Below are 15,134 nucleotides of genomic sequence, written 5' to 3' on the forward strand. Positions count from 1 at the left end.
AATCATTTTCCAGTTGGCTAGCATTGTCGTTACCATTGTGGGCGGGCATAGGGTTCAAGCGTCGTCCCCGACCATGACGGCGCTTGTCCGAGGCTTCTTTAGTTCTGTCCTGAACCAACTAATCACACTAAAAGGGGAGTTAGCCCTATTAGTGGTTTGTTCTTTTCGTCGCCTTTTACGACTGGCAGAACATACCGGAGGCCTATTCTTTTCCCGGGCCTCCACGGGGATTATTATTATTATTATTATTATTATTATTATTATTATTATTCTTTCTTTACTTTCTCAGACATTAAGTCTGGTTAAGAATGGAAAGTGATGCGGACTTTGATCAAGCGTCACTTCCTATTAACTGTACGGTATGTGTTATATTGCATTTAGGAACTTTCGGGTAATTGAACATGTATCAATAATTACGGATTTCTGTAGTTGTATATATTTGGTTGGATGTAGCTGTATTGCATTGATGTACTGGTGGATATTGTGTGGTATGACTCCTGTAGTTGATAGTATAATTGGTATGATGTCAACTTTATCCTGATGCCACATGTCCTTGACTTCCTCAGCCAGTTGGATGTATTTTTCAATTTTTTCTCCTGTTTTCTTTTGTATATTTGTTGTATTGGGTATGGATATTTCGATTAGTTGTGTTAATTTCTTCTTTTTATTGGTGAGTATGATGTCAGGTTTGTTATGTGGCGTTGTTTTATCTGTTATAATGGTTCTGTTCCAGTATAATTTGTGGTTATGAAATTGCAGTGGTGTAGCCGATGTATTTATATGAGTGATTGCCTTGTGTATTTTGCTAGTTTCTGCTCGTTCTAGAAAGAATTTTCTTAAATTGTCTACCTGTCCATAATGTAGGTTTTTTATGTCGATAAATCCCCTTCCTCCTTCCTTTCTGCTTAATGTGAATCTTTCTGTTGCTGAATGTATGTGATGTATTCTATATTTGTGGCATTGTGATCGTGTAAGTGTATTGAGTGCTTCTAGGTCTGTGTTACTCAATTTCACTACTCCAAATGAGTAGGTCAATATTGGTATGGCATAAGTATTTATAGCTTTTGTCTTGTTTCTTGCTGTCAATTCTGTTTTCAGTATTTTTGTTAGTCTTTGTCTATATTTTTCTTTTAGTTCTTCTTTAATATTTGTATTATCGATTCCTATTTTTTGTCTGGGTCCTAGATATTTATAGGCATCTGTTTTTTCCATTGCTTCTATGCAGTCGCTGTGGTTATCCAATATGTAATCTTCTTGTTTAGTGTGTTTTCCCTTGACTATGCTATTTTTCTTACATTTGTCTGTTCCAAAAGCCATATTTAAATCATTGCTGAATACTTCTGTTATCTTTAGTAATTGGTTGAGTTGTTGATTTATTGCTGCCAGTAGTTTTAGATCATCCATGTATAGCAAATGTGTGATTTTGGGGTGGTATGTTCCAGTAATATTATATCCATAATTTGTATTATTTAGCATGTTGGATTGTGGGTTCAGAGCAAGGCAGAACCAGAAAGGACTTAATGAGCCTCCTTGGTATATTCCACACTTAATCTGTATTGGCTGTGACGTGATATTATTTGAATTTGTTTGGATATAAGTGTGGTTTTCCAATTTTTCATTACTATGTTTAGGAACTGTATCAATTTAGGATCTACTTTGTATATTTCCAATATTTGTAGTAACCATGAGTGGGGTACACTATCAAAAGCTTTTTGGTAATCAATGTATGCATAGTATAGCGACCTTTGTTTAGTTTTAGCTTGATATGTCACCTCTGCATCTATTATCAGTTGCTCTTTACATCCTCATGCTCCTTTGCAGCAGCCTTTTTGTTCTTCATTTATAATTTTGTTCTGTGTTGCATGTGTCATTAATTTCTGTGTAATGACTGAAGTTAATGTTTTGTATATTGTTGGTAGGCATGTTATGGTGCGATATTTTGCTGGGTTTGCTGTGTCTGCTTGATCTTTAGGTTTCAGATAAGTTATTCCTTGTGTAAGTGTATCAGGGACTGTGTATTGGTCTGCAATGTAACTGTTAAATAATTTAATAGAGGGAAACATTCCACATGGGAAAAATATATCTAATAACAAAGGTGATGAGACTTACCAAACAAAAGCGCTGGCAGGTCGATAGACACACAAACAAACACAAACATACACACAAAATTCAAGCTTTCGCAACAAACGGTTGTTTCATCAGGAAAGAGGGAAGGGGAGGGAAAGACGAAAGGATGTGGGTTTTAAGGGGGAGGGTGAGGAGTCAATCCAATCCCGGGAGCGGAAAGACTTACCTTAGGGGGAAAAAAGGGCAGGTATACACTCGCACACACACACATATCCATCCGCACATACACAGACACAAGCAGACATGTTTTGTATATTGTTGGTAGGCATGTTATGGTGCGATATTTTGCTGGTTTGCTGTGTCTGCTTGATCTTTAGGTTTCTTGTCTGCTTGTGTCTGTGTATGTGCGGATGTATATGTGTGTGTGTGCGAGTGTATACCTGTCCTTTTCTCCCCCTAAGGTAAGTCTTTCCGCTCCTGGGATTGGAATGACTCCTTACCCTCTCCCTTAAAACCCACATCCTTTCGTCTTTCCCTCTCCTTCCCTTTTTCCTGATGAAGCAACCATTTGTTGCGAAAGCTTGAATTTTGTGTGTATGTTTGTGTTTGTTTGTGTGTCTATCGACCTGCCAGCGCTTTTGTTTGGTAAGTCTCATCATCTTTGTTTTTAGATATGTTAAATAATTTAGTTAGATGTGAATGTGTTGAGGTGAACTTCTTTAGCCATAAATTTGCTATTTTATCTTTTCCAGGGGCTTTCCAATTGTGCATAGAATAACTGCTCGGATGACTTCATGTTGCAAAATTATCACTTCAGGCATTTGTGGTATCATCTTGTATGTGTCTGTTTCTGCTTGTATCCACCGTGCATGCCTGTTATGTTGTACCGGGTTTGACCATATGTTGCTCCAGAAGTGTTCCATGTCTGTTATGTTTGGTGGATTGTCTATTTTAATGTGTGTGTTATCTATTGTCTGGTAAAATTTCTTTTGGTTTGTGTTGAATGTTTGGTTTTGTTTCCTTCTATTTTCACTGTTTTTGTATCTTCTAAATCGTTTGGTCAATGCTTGTAATTTCTGCTTCTTTTCATCTAATTGCTCTATTGCTTCTTGTTGTGAGATTTTACCTAACCTTTCTCATTTTTTGTCTGATATTTCATTTCTTATAAATTGTGTTAGCTGTCCAATGTCTTTTCTCAGTTTTTCTATTCTGATCTGTAGCCTGTGTTGCCATGCTAGTTTTGTGGGTTTCTTCTGTGTGTTGGTTGGTTCTGATCTCTGGCTAGTGTGTGTATTTAGTGTAGTGAGTGCTCCTATATAAACCAGTAGTTGTAACTCTTCCATTGTTGTATTTTCATTTATTTTGTTGTGTATGATTGTGTTGATAATTGTTATTGTTGTTTCAACATGTGGGTTATTTGGTGGTCTATGCAAGAATGGTCTAATGTCTGTATTTGTGTCTCTGTATTCTATATGTGTCAGCTGAAATTTTTCTTCTATATCTAACATGTGTGTCACTTCGTGTTCTATTTGTGCTTATTCTGGTGGCTGTCTTAAGATTTCGTTTTCCTCTGATTGTTTAATTGATGTGTGTTGTTCTTTGTTTGTTTGCTCTGGGATGTTTGTGTCCATTACTTTATTTTCTTCTTCTTCTGATTGCACATTATTTTGTTCCAGTATTTGTTGTACTTGTTGTTTGATGTTTTTTAATTCTGACTAGGGTGTCCTGTTATTTTTGATTATTACACGGATCTGATCAGCTAGTCGTTGTTCTGTTAAAAATTTTAATTCTGGGTATCTGGTAATAAATGTTGTGTATACTTGTGATCTGTATCCAGTTGTGTTGGTTCCTAAGTTTGTTGCTTGTTAATAACAGTACATGAGGTGTCAGTTAACTGCATCTGACCATCTCATCCTCTGTCTTTGTTTTCCTTCTAGAGTGGTTGCAGGAAGCATATATTGCAAAACACTTCTATTTGGTTTTAAATCATTTTCCGTGTGGCTAGCAGTGTAGTTACCATTGTGGACGGGCATAGGGTTCAAGCGTCGTCCCCGACCATGACAGCGCTAGTCCGAGGCTTCATTAGTTCTGTCCTGAACCAACTAATCACACTAAAAGGGAGGTTAGCCCTATTAGTGGTTTGTTCTTTTCGTCGCCTTTTACGACTGGCAGAACATACTGGAGTTAATTATTATTATTATTATTATTATTAATTCGTTAACTGAATAAAATTGCTCCTATAAAGATAGAGGGTTATATAGAGGTAGTCAAACACTTTTTCTCCCGGAAATATATTTATATATATACAGTGGTACCTCTTTTACAAGTACTACTCTCCTCTTCTCATGCAGATCCAGTCCTGGATGACAAGAAACAAGTCCCTTAAGCATGTCATCAACACAACTGTCTACTGAGTTGATCAGTTTCTTTCCAGGATCCATTGTAGTCTGTAACAAATATGAGGCAAACAAGTAAATACTTGAATAGTTTTACCTTCTTACCATGAGTACAAAAACTAATTTCTAATTTACATCAACAGATAACATTACAAAATTATAAAAAAGTGTTTGTAGCAGGATAATTTACTCATTGTGATCATAACCTGATATGGTGACACACATGGAGTCATGATTAATAACATGAAAATTGTATAAAACTAGAAAGATTTGTTTGAACCATGAGAGAACACATGAAGATTCTAAAAAAGCCTGAACTAGTATACTGTTGATGGCAGGCATCAACTATCCTGTGAAAGCTTACTTTTCAGGGACCAGTATTAAATGACGAATGCAGAAATATACTAAAACCTCCTACTTATTGCTCCTGTAGAAACCAGGAAGTCACGATTAGACTATTACAATACGCACAGAGGTATTTAAGCAATGATTCTTCCCACACTGCATTGTCATTCTCTCTCTCTCTCTCTCTCTCTCTCTCTCTCTCTCTCTCTCTCTCACTCACTCACTATTTAAAACACCCTCAATTTCTCGTTCATTTCTTCCTTACTAAAGTGCAGCAACCACTACTCCACACCTTCACCTGATAATTCCTGTACTTATATCTTTCTGCTCTGTGTATATACACGATCCATCACACTAGTGTGACCACTGCCTTTGTTGACATCAACGTGCAATAACACTCACAGATGGTAGATGGCAGCACTGGCAGTAGAGGGTATATAAAGCATGCCACAGAAATGTGGAAAACAGTACAGTCATTGTCATAATGCGGAAATGGAAAATGGAGTGCATCTGACATCTAAAAGGGACATGATAAACAGCTTTCAAGCCAAGGATGGCTGCATTTATGGAATGGCTAAGTCTGTAAACTGTTCACTGGTCACAGTGGTTGCAGTATACCATGCATGGCAAGATGGCACTATCCAAAACCTGCACCAAGGCAACTGTAGTGCTCTAAGGGCCATAGACGGCAGTTGTGAATGACGGCTGCAGGGATGAGTACAGGCAAATATACATGCAACTGTTAATCAACTGAGCACCCACATGAACCAAGGGGCTACCAATAGCGCCTCCTCAATGAACGTTCAGTAAACATTACTGCATATGGGCCTTGAACCAGTTGCTTGATTCATGCACCTATGGTGATTACTCATCAGTGACAAAGGCTGCAATTCTGCCAGTACCGCAACTGGACATCCACTGAGGGACAAAAGTGACTTCTTCAGAAGGATCATATGTTCTGCTCTGTCAGACAGATGGTCATTGGCATGTACAGCCCTGCAACAATCGTAAGATGGGTCCAGGATGTAAGAGGGAGTGTTACAGTCTGGGGAATGTTTTTGTGGCATTCCGTGGGTGATTTTATCATTCTGAAAGACACAATGGATCAACACGAGTATGCATCTATCCTTGGGACCATATCCATCCCTATGTGCAGTTTGATTTTTCCTCAGTGTAATTGCATCTACCAGCAGCACAATGGATTATGTTAAACAGCTTGCAGTGTACGCACATGGTTTGAAGAGCATCAGGAAGAGTTTACCATACTCCTCTGGCCACCAAACTCCCTAGATTTAAATCCAATTGAGAATCTGTGGGACCTTGTTGCTTGGGCTGTTCATACCATGGATCTTCAACCAAGAAATGTAGCACAGCTAGCCATGGCACTGGAGTCAGCATGGCTCCATATCCCTGTTAGTACGTTCCAGGTCCTCACTAGCTCTCTTCCTGCATGTTCACTCTGCAGAATATTGTTGTTTAGGCTTTTGACAGGTGGTCACACTAATATGACTGGACTGTGTATAAAGTTAAATGCAGTCTTCACATGCAACTGAACCACTATCTCATCTATTTTGGCATTTACAGGTGGTGGTGGTTAGTGTTTAACGTCCCGTCGACAACGAGGTCATTAGAGACGGAGCGCAAGCTCGGGTTAGGGAAGGATTGGGAAGGAAATCGGCCATGCCCTTTCAAAGGAACCATCCCGGCATTTGCCTGAAACGATTTAGGGAAATCACGGAAAACCTAAATCAGGATGGCTGGAGACGGGATTGAACCGTCGTCCTCCCGAATGCGAGTCCAGTGTGCTAACCACTGCGCCACCTCGCTCGGTTGGCATTTACATTCCACCTACCATCTCTCAATCTGCATTTTACATTTCTCATCCCTACTCTTCCTCTTACTCCTTAATCTTCATTCACAATTTCTTGTCCCCCTTCTGCCCATGTTCTATAGACATATTTCTGCAGATAATAATGATCTAAAGGTAGCAGAAATAATGTCAATGCATTGATCATAAGACTGTACGACACTTGAAAAACCAGAATGACATGAATGCCATATTTATAATACACATAAATCTGAGAAGGCTGTCAACACTTAAAATTCATACCATATTGGACAAACAATTAATTACCAGGTAAATGTGATAATTAAATATCAGCACATTATCACTCAGATACTAAGGTGTGTCCACAACTTTGACACTCATATTTTTGCTTCTTGTCTTGTACCCTTGGGTATACTTGTTTGGTTTTTACTTGGGTTTGTAAAATGCCTGTCTACACCACCACAGTTACTTGACAGACTTATTGTAGCAATGGGCAGGTGTGCTTGAGCTATTATGTTTTTAGTGAAATATAAAACCATATTTTTAACTGAAAAGTTAAAGTTTCAATTTTAACTATAATTTTAAAATTGACATTTTTAGTGATTATTGTGAGTTACCTAGTATTGTGGCTGATACTTCAGTAATGAAAAGGAAGAGCAAATGTATAAGCAATAACAAAGTTTTAAACTATATAAAACACAAATGGCTTGAATGATTCAGAAGTTGGAAGTTTATAATTAAAGAGAATTTTTCATATGTTCCAATCCAATATGTAATAAATTTGTTAGGACCAAAAGTAGTACATGATGACCATTTTTTTTAAAAAAGCTATACCTGTAACAGAGAAACAAAATGCTTAGCAACTAGTGATCTTATCCTCCCAATCTCAGTTTTTGCTGGAAGTCTTCAAGCATATAGTATCAATAGTTAGTTACTGACAGTATGCTACAGTTTGTAAAGATAAAGTAAATTTTAAACCTCCCGAAAAATTTTCATAGTGTGACGAGAGGAAAGTTTTAAGTCACACTCATATTCAAAACTACAGATCAGTTAAATGAAGCAGCTCTAAACTACGTGTCTATTATTGTCAGGGGCACAAACAGATGTCTGTTGGTAAATCAGCCATTGTTCACCCCTCCCATGGCAAAATTCACCAACAACTGGTTCAAAGGATGTCATTCTGCTTTGAAAAGTAGGTCTGAGAATTCATATTAAACAAAAGCAAATTATGGTCTACCCAAAAACCTGCTGTGAAAGAGTATTTGCCATGTATTCTTCATAGATGTTGAACTGGTCCACCCATTTCTTACGTATTAATTATCTAAGTCAAAATAACCTGTTGCCATCACCACTCTTGATTCCTCAACTTTTTATCACTCTCACAGATCTTTCTGCTGTATTTGTTTTGTGTAGGATGTCTGTAAGGTCGACACATGCACATGCACACGCACAGACACACACAAAAATAGCCTGATCAAGCAAATTCTCTTGATTTGGTCAGAAACAAATTCACGAAAACAATGTAGAAAACAATGGAGGTGGGACATGGAATACTGAGGTCAGAGGTAGGAATAGGAAAAAGCTAACCCAAACTTGATCATTTTCTGCCACTTTTCAGAAAAAATATTTTCTAAATATCTGAAGAATGGAGGTGAAATGAAGTATTACATTTTCCATTTAACCACTGACCACTTACAGTGGAAGAGGTTTTCACATTAATATACAATATATTAATTTTTACAGGGAAGTTCAAAAAATCTCTATTCCACTTTTTAGAAATATTCTTAAACGAACATGGATAATGTTTATTTCAAACAGTTCTTCTATCCCACAATTTTATAAATGGGTGTTTCAGTAACCTGTCACAAATATTAACTTTGAAAACATTATGGGGCAAGGACTGATATTGGAAGCTTACTAAAAAAAATTAGGAGTATTATTTTATGCGAGTCCACAGTCTTTGTCAAGCGGTGTCTCAATACATCAAATTCCAGTTTGCCTCTAGTGCTGTGAAGGTGAAAATTTCTTGTGGTGTTGAACTAACTTAAGATACCTGTGATCGGTTGGTTGGTTTGAAGTGAAAAGAACTAAGCTGCAAGGTCATCAGTCCCTTCATCCATTAAGTGGCAAACCAAGAGTGGTCATCGAAGGCCAAACATCCCTACCTTACATGGATGAATAAAAACCACCTTCATGGGGAAATATCTAACACCAGAAGAGCCGATTTGGCTTCTTCTGCCAGCACCAGAGGTAGCTTGTCAGGAAGAGTAATGTGCACCTCAAAGCAGCCAAATTAGAGCAGTCTATGACTAAGTGGGCCACCATCAGTTGGGCTGTGCATCGGCAGTAAGAGGGATCCTCATGGTTCAGAATGTGACCAGGGGTCAGCCAGGTGTGGCCAATGCAGAATTGGCAGAGGACGGCAGATTCCCTGCAAGAAGTATGCAAGGAAGACTGCCACGGGGTTGTGGTCTCCGTGATTGTCCTCAGTTTGTTTGGGGAGATCAGGGCAGATCATTCTGAGTTCCATAATCCCAGCAAACAAAGGTCCAGTTCTGGGACCCCCATTTCCAGAGTCAGTTCATTTGTTTCCAAAATCCCAACATGACCTGGGCTCCAAATGAAAACAACTGGCTTTCCAGCTTGATGGAGGTCAGAGACAATACTCTGGATAGTTATAACTAGTAGGTGAGGAGAGAAGCACTGATCTATGACCTGCAGGCTGCTAAAGGGGTCACTACAGATTAGGATATTATTGCCAGTGCAAGAAACATGGCTAAGGGCTAGTTTAATGGCCATTAATTCAGCAGTGAAGACACTGCAGCCATCTGATGTAGAGTGGAGTTCACTGCACCATGCACATGTGTATGCAAAGCCTGTTCTTCCATCGACTGTTGAGCCATCAGTGAATACCACTTCTGAACGCAGATACATCTCAAGGACAGCCAAGAACAGGCAACAAAAAATCAGGGGGCCTATGGTATCTTTTGGACTAAAGGATACTTCGAGACAAAACCGAGGTTGAGGCACAAGCCATGGGGGTGGACATGATGCCTCTCTGACCAGAGGCGATAGTAGAGGAGGTGAAGTTTCAAACAGAGACACTGGAGGCGTTCAGCAATTGTAAACGTTCCCAGTTCTGGGTGGCCATTGTGTGAGGGGGAGCTCCCTTACAGGGAAAAGGACAAGGTAATTTGGATGTTCAGGGAAGCTACTAACATGTATATCAAAATTCAGCAGCTGTTGTTGGCATGTGATGGGTGATGGAGGGACTCCAGCCTCTATTACCAGGTTGTTCACAGGTAGCAAGCTGTTCACAGGGCCAGTTCGGAAGGCCCCTTCCACAAGTCAGAGCCCACAATGATGAGTGGGATCCAGTACCCACAATGCTGAGGGTGATGCTGAACCATATGCAAGACTCCCATAATCAAGATGGGACAAAATCAGGGCTTTGTAGAGCCACAAAAGGGTAGAGTGATCTGTATCCCAGCTAGTGCCGCTGAGGCAGTGAAGTGGATTGAGGTGTCACCAGCACTTTCACTTAAGTTGGTGAAAGAGGGGAAGCCACGTCAACTGGTAATCAACGATGAGTCCCAAAAAGTGGTGTGTCTCAGCTACAAGAAGTAATTGATTGTCTAGGTAAAGCTCTTAGTATTGGTGGGCAATATGATGGTAACAAAAGTGCGTCACATGAGTCTTGGTGGCTGAAAACCGAAAGCCATTGGATATCGTTCCCAAATGCACCTTTTGTATGGTGCCCTGTAGGCAACACTTAGCAGTGCCTATACTATGGGATCAATAATAAATGCAAAATCATCAGCATATAGCAAGGGCAATATCAAATATTCCACACCCTCCATTGGGCCATTGATGGCAACCAGAAAGAGGGTATGCTCAGTACAGAGCCCTACAGGTCCCCATTTTCTTGGATATGGGGAGGTACTTAGTGAAGCAGCCACTTGAACACAGAACACAGACACTGACTCCATGGGGTCTGAGGGGACCCAAGCCCCCTCAAAAATTTGTTTGGGAAGTTGGGGAGTGGAGGCCCCCCAATAATTTAAGAAAATTATTAGTTATATTATGCTTTGTAAAATCAAAAATTTATGTTATAATTTTTTATTTTCCTTGTTTGACAATAGTTACCTTTTAAAATAAATTCAGTAATGAGTTAAGACAAATAATTATTGTGGTAGTAAGCAGGTTAACTGAAAACTAATGGTGTGAATCGTGATAGTGTTCCAGTCCTGCGGGCACACTTAGAATTTGTCCCGGTGCGTGAACCTCCGGGTAAAGTCTGGTGCCGGCGGGCCAGCGCTGTGGCCACAGCCACATCAAAAGGACTGGGACAGAAGCGCCTGGAACCCTCCGCCTCGTGTCGCCTTAACGCTTCGAGACATTACAATGTTGTGACTATATCAAGCCCACACTGCTGTCGCAGTCATTCACTGTGGTTAGTTTCATTCAGTGCATGCTGCAGATGTGTTTAGTATTCCGACTTTAGTGTATAGTGGACTATTTTATATGACTATATTTCGTTCATTTACTTTAGTCTCTTAGAGTATTGTGAATTAAGTTTGCAATGGATAAATTTGTTACCAAAAAGGCGCACTTGGAAGTTGATGATACTGTAAGTCAATCTCCAATAATTACTGTGTCATCAATCACTTCGTCGTCTTCAGGCAAGAACCATTCACAGCCGAAACCTGGACAATCCAGTGAGGGAAGATCATTTCAGAAGTCTTAGTTGATCAAATATACATGGCTAGAATATAAACCATCTACCAAAAAAGTTTTTTGCAAAACCTGCAAAGAGACAGATGCTAAATATCTCTTACAATTTTCTGCAAAAAAAGAATATTCATTTACTTCCGTAGGGTTTTCTAACTGGAAAAAGGTTTTGGAAAAATTCTGTATTCATGAAAATACATTTACGCATAAATAAGGTGTTCTGAAACTAAATTCTATCACTAACTGACGTGTGGCCACCCAGTTGAATGAACAGTTAGATAGTGATATAAAGAAAGGCCGTTTAGCTCTTGAGACAATTTTTACTTCCGTGCAATTTCTATGCCGACAAGGACTAGCAATTAGAGGGCGCAAAAATGTTAACTCAATTTTTTTTCAATTGTTGGAACTCCGAAAGAATGACATACCTGAGTTTAAAGATTGGTTACGGCATTCGGGATATAAGCGGACATCCCACGATATTCAAAACGAGATCATTGATCTATTAGGAAAGTCTTTGTTGAGAAAGGTATTGGCTTCAATTAAGGAGACTGAACATTTTTCTATTATGGTTGACAAAACAAGTGATTCTTTGATTCATGAAAAAGTACAACCAAAAGCACGTTATGTGCACTGCACTGCTCATAGTTTAGACTTGGCAGTTGTAGACAGTCTCCACCATCTTATATATTATGACTTTCGCCAAGGACTTAATAAACACCGTAAGGGAATCCAACAAAAGGATGGGACTTTGCAGAAGCATACGCTGTGAGAGCACCAATGACCAAACTGGTCTACGACCCCTTTGTCCGACTCGATAGATCATGCGAGCTTCTAGTATCTTCAGAATATTGAAAAACTTTGAAGAACTTCTAGAGTTTTTTTGAAATATTTTCTGCAGAGGACAAAACAGAGGCAGGCTACAAATGTGCATGCTACTTTGAGTCAATGTTACAATTCAAGACTTATTTCTTTTTATGTCTTTATTGCCATGCAATGAACCAAGAAGAGGATGTCAATGAAAAAATTCAGTGCCCTCATCTAAGTGTTGCTGATCTGAAAAAATATATGAGGGCTTCATTTGTATATTGAATGGAAGGCATGATAGTTTTAAACACTTTTGGGAATTGTGTTTAAAAGAAAAACCTTCAAAAGTTGATGATGCTTCACTTTCTCGGAATCAAAGTATACCAAAGAAGTATGAAAACAATGAAGCCAGCTCACCGCCCACTTTCAAAACCCCAAAGGAATACTAAATACTACTAAGCTATTTACATTGAAGTTTGTGAAATGGTGCAATCTTGCATTACTGAACTGTTTGCTTCAACTGGACTAACACAGGTCATTGCAGTTGAACAAGAGTGCTTGCTTTCAGTAAACAGAGGTAAAACAAATTTGGAAAAATCAACTGAGTTTTTCAATAATGACTTAGACACTGAGAGACTGCGCTTACACTTGAATATGTTAGCCGATATTGCTAATAAAAAACAACTGGTCTTAAAAAGCATGCGTGATGTAAGAAAGTACATGCAGTTGGAGAAATGTTATGTGAAGTAGTGAAGTGGATTAAGCTTCTCCAAGTAGTTCCAGTCACGACAGCAACAGCAGAACGGTCATTTAGGACCCTTAGACGTCTGAAGTCATACCTCCGATCAACAATGGGACAGAAGCAATTGAACAACTTGGTTGTTCTTCATGCCCACCGAGATGTTTTTGGTTGAGTTGTTTTGGGGGAGGAGACCAGACAGCGAGGTCATCGGTCTCATCAGATTAGGGAAGGACAGGGAAGGAAGTCGCCGTGCCCTTTCAAAGGAACCATCCCAGCATTTGCCTGGAGCAATTTAGGGAAATTACGGAAAACCTAAATCAGGATGGCTGGATGCAGGATTGAACCGTCGTTCTCCCGAATGCAAGTCCAGTGGGCTAGCCACTGTGCCACCTCGCTCAATGAGATGTTTTGGATGAATTGGATATCCTACCAGTCATCAATGATTTCATATTCAATAATCCAGTCAGACGGTTGACATTTGCACCTTTCTAAAAACGCTCTAGCCCTAATAATGGCATTTAGAGCAATATCAAAAATCTTTATAAAATAGAGAATTAAATAAATACATAATGTTAAATTTTCAGTTTTGAAATATTAGTACCAGTCTAGTACTGTATTACTATATTAGTATAGTACTGTATCAGTTCTTTTCAAATACTTAAATATTTTTAGGGTGTAAGACCCAATTAAAACCTGCTATTTACATACTTTTTGACTGAAAGTATTAGGCACACTGTATTAACTTTATTAACTGTATTAAAGCATTAACTTTCAGATATTGTTTTTAGTTAATGAACCTTGAACCTTATCAAAGTAAGCTTAAATTTGCTATTTCACTTATTAATCAAAGTGCTATTATTGTGTGACAGCAATGTTTTATATTTTATTCCTTTAATGATAGATTAGGATTTATTTAAATATAATTTCAGTCTTTTCCGAGCTATATATTCACTGCTCTGTAATAGTCTAAAAGCATGATTATTACTGTAAATTAAATTAGCTTTTTACAAAAATACCATGCGTGTTTATGTTTTGTTTCTGTTTCTCAAAGCCAAAAAATGTGTCAGGCTTGTTGAGTTTCCCGGAGTGTTGAGTTATCGAGAGTCCAGTTTTTTGGAGCTCTAATCTTTATCATATGTCTAAAATGCTTAAAAAAACTTTAAAACTCACTATTTTTCATCTAAAATTATGACCCCCGTATGGGCACCCCCAATATTTTTTATAAGTTGACACCCCTGACCCAGAGCGTATGGTGTGACAGGAAGTTCTGGATAAAAATTGGGAGTGAACCCCGGAGACCCCACTTATGTAACATAGTGAGGATGTGGTGACACCTGAAAAGACAGCTATGAGGTGCTGACAGCTTGTAATGGCTGTCCAGATGGTGGACTCCAGGTAAACCAAATTATCAGTGGTGGAGCAGTCTTTGGGAAAACCTCCCTGAGAAGCAGCCAAAAGGCCCTGAGACTCAAGGAGCCAACATGGCCACTTGCCCACCATGCATCCAACGAACTTACAGAGAATGTCAGTAAGGCTGATTGAGCGATAACTGTCCATCTCGAGCGTGTTCTTATGCGGTTTCAGTACCAGAATTATTGAGCTTTCTCGCCACTGAGACAGGAACTCATCCATATTTCAGATCCAATTAAAGGGGGCAAGGATGTGACACTGACAGTCTACTGAGAGATGTCTCAGCATTTGGTTGCGGATGTGGTGACCACGTGCTTAGCTGAGGGGTAACATGTTTGCCTACCATGCAAGGGGCCTGGTTTGGTTCCCAGCCGGGTTGGAGATTTTCTCTCCTCGTGGACTGGGTGTTGTATTGTCCTCATCATCTCATCATCATCAATGGTGTGCAAGTCCCCCCCCCCTTTTTTTTTTTTACTGTGGTCTGGCCCTGGGGCCATATAAGGGCAATGGGCTAGGGCACTGGAGAGTTCCCATTCATTGAATGGGGCATTATGTGGCTCCAGGTGGTGGGCAGTAAAAGATAAGTGCATTCTCTCAACTCACTGTGCGAATCTGTATAAACAGCACCATCTAAATAAATACATGGTACACCTGCAGGGTACTGGAAGCTGTAAAGGTGTCTGATTTTTGCCCATACTTGTGATGGAGAGTTATGTGACCCAATGGTGGAAAAGTACCATTCCAAGGATTCTTGTTTTCATCATTTTATGAGATAGACATGGGCACGGAATCACTTAAAGGCAATGAGATG

General features: G+C 39.3%; 1 protein-coding gene across 3 annotated transcripts in view; it reads right to left on the bottom strand.

Moving 5' to 3' along the window:
* Window positions 1–15,134, bottom strand: part of LOC126237265 (triokinase/FMN cyclase-like) — a 243,471-nt gene that overhangs the window by 121,731 nt on the left and 106,606 nt on the right. For all 3 annotated transcript variants that reach the window (XM_049947192.1, XM_049947193.1, XM_049947191.1), the window contains exon 2: window positions 4,383–4,514. In XM_049947192.1, coding sequence (XP_049803149.1) covers window positions 4,383–4,508 — 126 coding nt within the window. In that variant the 5' untranslated portion in view covers window positions 4,509–4,514. The remainder of the gene's footprint in view (window positions 1–4,382; window positions 4,515–15,134) is intronic.

This window comes from Schistocerca nitens, chromosome 2 (genome assembly GCF_023898315.1).
Source record: "Schistocerca nitens isolate TAMUIC-IGC-003100 chromosome 2, iqSchNite1.1, whole genome shotgun sequence".
Lineage (NCBI taxonomy): Eukaryota > Metazoa > Arthropoda > Insecta > Orthoptera > Acrididae > Schistocerca > Schistocerca nitens.